Source organism: Rhagoletis zephyria, unplaced genomic scaffold (genome assembly GCF_001687245.7).
Source record: "Rhagoletis zephyria isolate East Lansing unplaced genomic scaffold, Rhagoletis_zephyria_1.1 Rzeph_scaffold_04914, whole genome shotgun sequence".
In the NCBI taxonomy this organism is placed as follows: Eukaryota; Metazoa; Arthropoda; class Insecta; order Diptera; family Tephritidae; genus Rhagoletis; species Rhagoletis zephyria.
In genome coordinates this window covers 9,347-17,550 of record NW_016161997.1, presented here as the reverse complement: position 1 = coordinate 17,550, position 8,204 = coordinate 9,347, and the positions used below count along the sequence as shown (strand labels likewise).

Genomic DNA, 8,204 nt, shown 5'->3' with positions numbered 1-8,204 from the left:
AAGCCAAAAAATGTTTTTGGTTTCGCAACACTTTAGCCTAATTTTTAAGAATCCGGTTAATCGTTTATGAAGCTTGAATACATTTTCTGGACACACTCTGCAAGACCTTTCCAACGATATCTCAAACATGTCGATTGGACGTCTGGATAAAAACTTCCAAATCTCGTGTATATATAAGCGAGTCATTTCAGCATGCTACTGTGGCTGTTTTCGTCACTTGCGCGCACTGCCGTACGCTGTGATAACTCCACACAGGTTGTCGACAGCATGCTGGCACCATCATCGCTGGAGGCCAGGGTGAGTACGATTTTAATTGATTTCTCTTTTTATTATAGCGATACATACATATTTAATATATACATACGTACAAACATGTACATATTCCAATACCCGGTAGATAGGTAGCAGAGCTGTAAAACTGTGAAATCATATGAAATTAAAAATCATCAATTTTATGTTATTATGTTTTCATTGAATTTTTCCTTGTTGGGGAATGTGGCTTATAATTTTCCAATTCTACATTCACTCAAAGTAGATACGATTGCACACATTAACATATTCAAAGAAAGATTGAAAAAACTGAATGACGAAACATTAACTTTTAACACTGAATAAGCATTCAGATGAATGCAGCTTTTGCTATGTGTGCACACATTCATTCAGTACCAATCAATCGATATAAATATTCTAAATACACAAAACCCACTGAAAAATACGCAAGGTTGAATTTTATTGAACAGATTTCAAAATTTCAACTCGAAAAATAGTTTATTGAGCGTTATCATTAATTTGTTTCACTTAAATTTGTACAAATATTTATAATAAATGAAAATATTAATTAGAGAAATATTTTTCTGCCAAGAATGTCATTATGAAAAATGTTAATTATTAACGATTTTTACATCTCTGTTTCGAAAATTGTCAGCTTTCTAAATAAGTATTACCAATGTACCAATAAAAGGTATGTGCAGAAATTATTACATATGTACATACCTATAAATCTACGTTAAAATAAGTAAACAAATTTAAGCGCTTCTAATTCTAACTTTAGATATATACATTTTATTACTTATTTAAAAAATTCTTAATACAAGTTTCTTCGTACTTTTTTCTTCGCTATTGGGTCAAGCATTTAATAAAGATTCTAAAACCTGATTTGTGGGTTTGTGGTGGTTCCTACCATTTACAATAAGTTGCAAATTATCAACTTTTCTCAAAAAAAGATTTAAAAAATCTGGGTGCAAACCCCTTTTTATTTTAGTGTGGTAGAATCGAAAAAAATGTGGTAGATTTGAATAAGATGTGGTAGATTTTCCAATTCATATTTTATTGGGTATACATATCGCACACCGTCGTCAAAAGAAGCACAACTCAAAAATTAAATCGGGAAATATAATTGCTAGTGGATCGTACAGATTCCACGCAATTGGTGCAAAAATAAGTATAACATTAGTTTTCTAGTTAGAGAATATAATCATGAAGAAAATAATATTTTATTTGTATGCAAAAAAATCGACCAAATTATTTTCCCATTGCATAATACTTTAGCAAATATAAATAGGCGTATTTTTGAAATATTAGAAAGTTAAGGCACAGATATATTTAAAGCAAAATTTATGATGTACCTTTTTAAAAATCTATTGATTAATTTTTATATTTCAAATTACAATTGAGTTGAAATTCTAGAGTTATGTGAAAATTGTAAACAAATGTTCTGTCTAAAAATGTGGTAGATTTTAAGCCTTGTGTGGTAGATGTGGTAGACACCCAAATTTAAAAAAAAATACGTGGTTGATCTACCACACATGTGGTAGAAGCTTGCACACTGTTCTAAACGTATGTTTTGAGCAAATTGATGTTTAAAGCTAGCAATATATCCCATGTCCATTTTCCAAAACTATAATAATAAACATGGCAGTTTTTAAGCAATTTGGTTCCTGTAATTAAGGAAATATTGTAGTTTTGGCATTTTTCGAAATTACCATTTTATGAGAGGGACCAGGTTATTGTTCGACTTTTGTATTTTCAATACCCTGCTGCCCTAGATAAAAAAAAACCCTCGTACAGAATTTCGTTGAGATATCTCAACTTTTGCTAGAGTTTTCGTGTACGCAAATAAACGGACATGGACTAATCATCTTCTCTTTTTATTTTGAGCATTTTTATGTATATATACATACATAAGTAGTACATACGAACATAAATGTATGTATCCATATCGATTAATTTTGGTTGTTCCAAATATACGTTATTTGAAAAAAAGTTATGGTACCCTCTTGCAGAACTGCGTTGTAAATATGTTTAGGAAACATTTAAATTAATAGTTTATTAAAAAAGTTGCTCAAAGTAATGGAACTCCTCAACCCCTTAAAAAAAAACAGGAACCCTTCTGAAATTTTGTTTTGAAAGTTTTCATATTTGAAAACTGAAAACAATCACAGTATACAGCAAACCAGCCATTGACAATATGCTTATTTGAAAACTAATACATGAAATGTTGTGAATATATAGGATTTTTTTGTCATTAACCCATAGGCAACAACTGGTGCAAAAGTACCTACAAATGTTTGTTGATATATTTGAAATGTAAATTTGAACAGCAAAATTCATAAAACAAATTATAATAAAACAAAAATATTGTTAATTACTACGTGGGAGGTGGGCGTGGTTATTGGCAGATTTCGACAAAATTTAACACTAACCTAAATTATACCAAAGGCAACTTCGACACCGACTTTCGTTAAAATAACTAAATTATGTTCGAGTTAGCGTGCTTACAAACAGAGAGGGCTGAACTAGTTCATCTCGTCATTCTGAATATATGTGTATATACATACATACATTTTATACGGTTAACAAACGCGCTCGCTTATTTGCATAAACCGTCTTTACTTGCATTAATTCATGCATTATCCTCCTTCAAATGTGAATAATCGGCTGAACAAATACACACAAATTACGTGCATTTGAAAATTGGAGAGCTGTACCATAAGCTAAGTAATACTTCTTTTACCGCCTAATCGATGGGACCATTTTACAAAGTCAGCCCACCATTATTCACTCAAAGTTGTGTTCAGAACACGGTTTGACTTATGTAGGAACTGCATCCGGTCATAATTGCTAACGCTTCACGCTTCATTTGCTTGGAATTTCGTGTTTCTCGTTATTTTATTTTATGTGACTTGAAAATATTTTTCACTATAAGAAAATATTTAAATTGGATTTCATTTGGGTTAACGAAAACGACAACTGTGAAAAAATATCAACCAATACATTCAAACAAAATGCCAAATAAGCATGTTTACATTTTTTGTTTTGGCTACCTGGATCACTGTATACTGTGAAAAAAATATTTAGTACAAAAATAATTGTGATAAATCAATTTTGTATATTCTTCTGCGAAAAAATGTCTACAATCGATGATGTATATGTATACATATCAAGATGTGTCTGTTTTGCTCTACGGTTGCGATAAGTTGCTTTGGAATAAATAATATTGCACGAGTCATTGGCTTTGGGTTAGTGGCAGAAAACTTCAATACATAAGTACATATACTTTGAAATAAAATATTTGTTTTTGTTTCAATTCCAGATATGTTCAAACTTTAAAGTATAAAATATATCAACCCTGGGAACAAATTATTGGTACTGAATGGTAAAAAAAAAGTGTGCATTCATTCTAAATATACAATCATGTGTGAGTGCGAATGCTGCTGAACATTCACATACTATACTGAATGGCAATCTAGCATTCAATAACAAAACACAGTTTGTTTGTTTTCAAATATTTTAAGCCACTCAGGAATGAAGTTTTTATTTATACAAACCAACAATCAACATTTTGAAAGGAATGCCGAGTGAATGCAGACTATGTTGATTCAATCATTTTACAGCTCTGATAGGTAGGCAGATACACCCTTATCATGTTTTTTTTTGTGAATTATTAAAATCTTAAGCGGGGTTTTGGATTATTGAAAATATTGAGTTAGTGTAAATGGGGACGTAGGCAATAAGCGCAGATAAGCGTACATATATACATATATGTGATTACGTAGGTTTTGCTATTAACGAAGTAATTGAAAAGCATTAGAAGTGAAGTGAACTAAAATTAAAAATATGTGATACTATTAATATTTATGTATTAGTTAGCCCCGTAGGAATTAGTTGGCATTAGGATATACTTTTAAAGATATATACAAAAATAGAGTAAGGAAATAATAAATTTGCGAATTGTAGAACCATTATAGAAAAGATAAAATATGGTGTGAAATTCTTGTTTGTTTTGGGTAGGAATTCAGCTGTATTATGGAGTGCTAAGCACTAGTATTCGGTGTGGGAGTTGCACCTGTTCAACAGAGGGGAAGAGAGAGTGTAGCGACGCAACGACAACTGACGGAGATGACTAACTGATTGATAGACGGACTAATGCCAGGCTTAGGGGGCGTTGTAAAAAGGTGAGGAGTCACGACAACGGCCAAGGCTTCGCGTGGGGTTCACGTAGAAGAAAAGTCATCCCATTCCACCTGACCGGACTGGACTGGACCATTTCTCTGTAGTGCTTTCTCTTTCTCATCTTTTTCTCTTTATTCTCAATGGTGATCAGCACTAGTAGTTCTCCATACCACCAGACACGATTAATCTTTTTGTTTGTGTAGCGATTGCCATGACAGGCGGAAATGACGAACATACATACATACATACATACATTGCAGTTGACTACGAATATGCGTGTCCAACAACAGAGCGATTAATCAGCCTAGGTATTCTCGCGACAATTACTGAAAATAGATAACGGAAAGCTGCCAGTCAATGAGAGATTAGGACGAATTTTATTGCCTGATAATTTTTGTAACATTTGAAGTGATGAAATGTACGCCGTTGTGGAAACAAATGACGCAGTTAATTATCTAACGGACTTTTTGAACTCATTGATCTTCCAGGGATTACCCAACTTACTGAAATTGAAAATAGGTGTGGCAATTATCATGTTTCGGAATATTAATCAGCCAAAACTTTGCAACGACCCGCGACTCGCAGAAAAGAAATTGATGAAGAACGTAGTGAACGCAAAGATTTTAGCGTGGCCTTTCAAAGGTGAAGAATTGTCATTATTCCGATCGATACACCATTTCAATTCAAAAGATGGCAAATACCAATTCGATTGGCATTCGGAATTAAAATCAGTAATGACCAAGGTCAACCTTTGAAAAAGTATGGTTTAGATTTAGATGCCGATTGCTTCTCACATGGAAAAATCTATGTTGCGTGTCGCCAAACCAGATTGCCGTGATATCTACGAAGAATGGAAAACCGAAAAATATTGTGTATCTACACACAAGTATTGCAAAATGAAACTTATCTGAAACGTATGCTTTATTTCGTTAACCATTTATCATCCATATAACAGGAATATGCCACAGCAAAGCGTGGCAGGCTACAGCTAGGAATTATATACGTAAGCACCAATCTATCAACATCGTTGAATTATTTTAATATCTATTGCAAAATTTTATACAGACAAGACTAAAAAGTAGAAAACAAATAAAATAAAAATCTTTTTTAATATACCACACTTTTATAAATGGACTAAATGTAGAAAATAATATTTCTCAGTCCCAAAGAATTTGGTTTGATAACTTTTCATTTTGAAATGTTAGCAAAAGTCATTATAACAATTTATGAGATTGAAAATTAAACGCGTTCGGCGCATGTAATAGAGTTGAATTGATATGAAAAGTAATGGCTGGTTTTCATTAGGTCAAAATCACTGACATCGAAAACTGCCTTCATCTGACAGCTATTCATTTGGTGTCAAACGCGTTTTCATTACTTCATAAAAACTGACCAAATGTCGATATAGCAGTGAATGTCAAAGACTGTCGTCAAATTTTGATGTCAAACGTGAAGTGAAATTGTTTGACAGACGGTCAGCTGATAAAAGAAAAATTAAAAAAATAAAGTACGAAAATAATTTATACGAGAAGTAATGCGCAAAAATAAACAAATTGCTATAGCTGCTGCAGCGCTATGTGTAATAAAAACACTAAGGATGTGGAAAAAGAAGAGAAACCAACAGAGGAAGCAAAAGCAATGTTGGATTCGGCCTGTGGATTTTATGCCACACTGCGCTCTAAGCTTTTTTAGGATGAGTATGGAGGATTTTGATTTTCTTGTGGAGCGCCTTACCCCATATATATTCAAACATACCACAAGGTTCCGAGAAGCGATTTCGGTGAGCGAAAGATTGGCCGTAACTTTACACGTTACTTGGCAACAGGCGATAGCTTCTCTAGCCTTATGACTGTTTTTCTAATCGGGAAAACCACCATCTGTCATGTAATACATGAGACATGTGGGCCTCTTTTCGAAGATTTAAAATATGATTTTTCAAAGGTGAGTATTCATGTAATTTTATTTAATCAGTGACAAAGTGCAAAGTCTATTACTCATCAAGGTTCCTATCACTCATGAAGAATGGTCAAAGGTTGCCGACCGTTTTGACCAGCGATGGCATTTCCCTAATTGCTGTGGGGCATTGGATGGAAAACATATAGCGATTCAGGCACCTGCAAACTGCGGTTCAGAGTATTTTAATTACAAAAAATACAATGGTATTGTCCTGATGGCTCTGGTGGACGCCGACTACAATTTTTTGTTTGTAGAAGTTGGAGCATATGGTCGTGAATCCGATGGTGGTGTTTTCGCAAGGTAAAACTGATACAAAACACTGTACTTCAATCTTAACAAGAATACCTTATTTTAAAATATACAGATGCCCTCTTTCAAATGCTTTTGCCGATAATACAATTAATTTTCCGCCCCCAAGGCCACTTACACATGAAAGTGATGAAATGCCATTTGTCATCGTAGCTGACGACGCGTTCCTTTAAAAACATACTTGCTGAAACCATTCAGTTATCGCGAGCAAGTTATGTCGTATAAAATTTTCAATTACAGACTATCCCGAGCAAGAAATGTAGTAGAAAATGTGTTCGGCATATGTGCATCGCGTTTCTGAATTCTCAGAAGGCCAATGGACGTAAAACCGGAATATGCAAAAGCTATTGTCCTCGCGATTTGTGTCATACATAATTATCTTTTAACACGCAAATCAGTATACAGTAAAACCGGCTTAAGTACCTCACGAAAAATGTCAGCTTTTTGAGGTACTTAGGCGTGTTGGGTACTTAAAAGAACCCGCTTAAGTACCTCAATGCGGGTACTAAAGCGAACATGATTACTGATGTAGTTACATCTTCTTGCTAACTTACATAAATACTTGAATAACAACATTTAATGAAGAATACATAGTTTAAAACCAAAATCGTAGCATTATTTAAACACATAAACAAGTAAAGAAAAAGTTTATTAAAAAATATTTAGTGCATTGGTATGTCATTTTTACAAGAATTAAATTGTTTAAAAAGTCAAAGTTGGACATATCATTTTGTGCCAAATTCAAAATGATATTGTTTGCCACTTATGTTTATTTATTAATTTTACAGGTTTTTCAATCAATTAAAATCCAGTTCATTCCCTATATATAAACATAAGCTTAAGATTTTGTAGAATACTTAAAAAAATTCATCATAATTTCAAACTTTTTTCTCAGAAGTGTTTTTTGAGTATACGGTTTTTAGCCCATTAAATTTTAGTGTAATAATGTACAAGTTTCAAGTGGCTAAAGGTTACCGTTGATTTTTTAGACTTTTTTTACCGAAGGTGTGTAGCGGTGCTACTGAATTTGAAAATACGTAAATATTTTAAAGAATTTTAAAAGAGCACTTAAAAGGGGAAAATCACAAGTAAAATTGTAAATGGGGCATGAAAAATTTAGGTACTTAGGCGGGTTGGGTAAATAAGCGGGGAGGTACTTAAGAGAGGGATTTTCTTCTGATTATATTAAAAAATTCACGGTATCCAAAAATATTGGTTACTTAAGCGGGTTAGGTACTTAAGCGGGGAGGTACTTAAGCGGGTTTCACTGTATATGCGAAGATCTGTAGTGCGATTCGGTAACTCTTAACGATGCATTTGTTGAGTTGTTAATTAAAGATTTTTATCGTTGTCAATAACGATTATGCGATTCACTAACTCATTCCTAACGACAGTGAACAGCTGACTTTTTCCATTAATTCAAATTGATAAAAAGTGGCATCTCCGCTGTTCGAAATGTCAAATTTGCGAAAAGCACAAAGCGGAAC

General features: G+C 33.3%; 1 protein-coding gene across 1 annotated transcript; it reads left to right on the top strand.

The window, feature by feature from the left end:
• The first annotated feature begins 5,735 nt into the window (after positions 1-5,735).
• LOC108371359 (uncharacterized) lies at positions 5,736-7,280 on the top strand. Its single transcript, XM_017626909.1, has 3 exons — positions 5,736-6,393; positions 6,455-6,708; positions 6,773-7,280. Exons 1-3 carry the CDS (start codon positions 6,298-6,300, stop codon positions 6,888-6,890), a joined length of 468 nt encoding a protein of 155 aa, XP_017482398.1. The 5' UTR covers positions 5,736-6,297; the 3' UTR covers positions 6,891-7,280.
• Positions 7,281-8,204: the final 924 nt, after the last annotated feature.

Bases quoted from the DNA above. Each gene is read 5' to 3' on its own strand.
- LOC108371359 (XM_017626909.1), top strand. From the start codon at position 6,298: ATGACTGTTTTTCTAATCGGGAAAACCACCATCTGTCATGTAATACAT. The intron at 6,394-6,454 runs GTGAGTATTCAT...TTACTCATCAAG, and splicing joins TAAAATATGATTTTTCAAAG to GTTCCTATCACTCATGAAGA. The intron at 6,709-6,772 runs GTAAAACTGATA...TAAAATATACAG, and splicing joins GATGGTGGTGTTTTCGCAAG to ATGCCCTCTTTCAAATGCTT.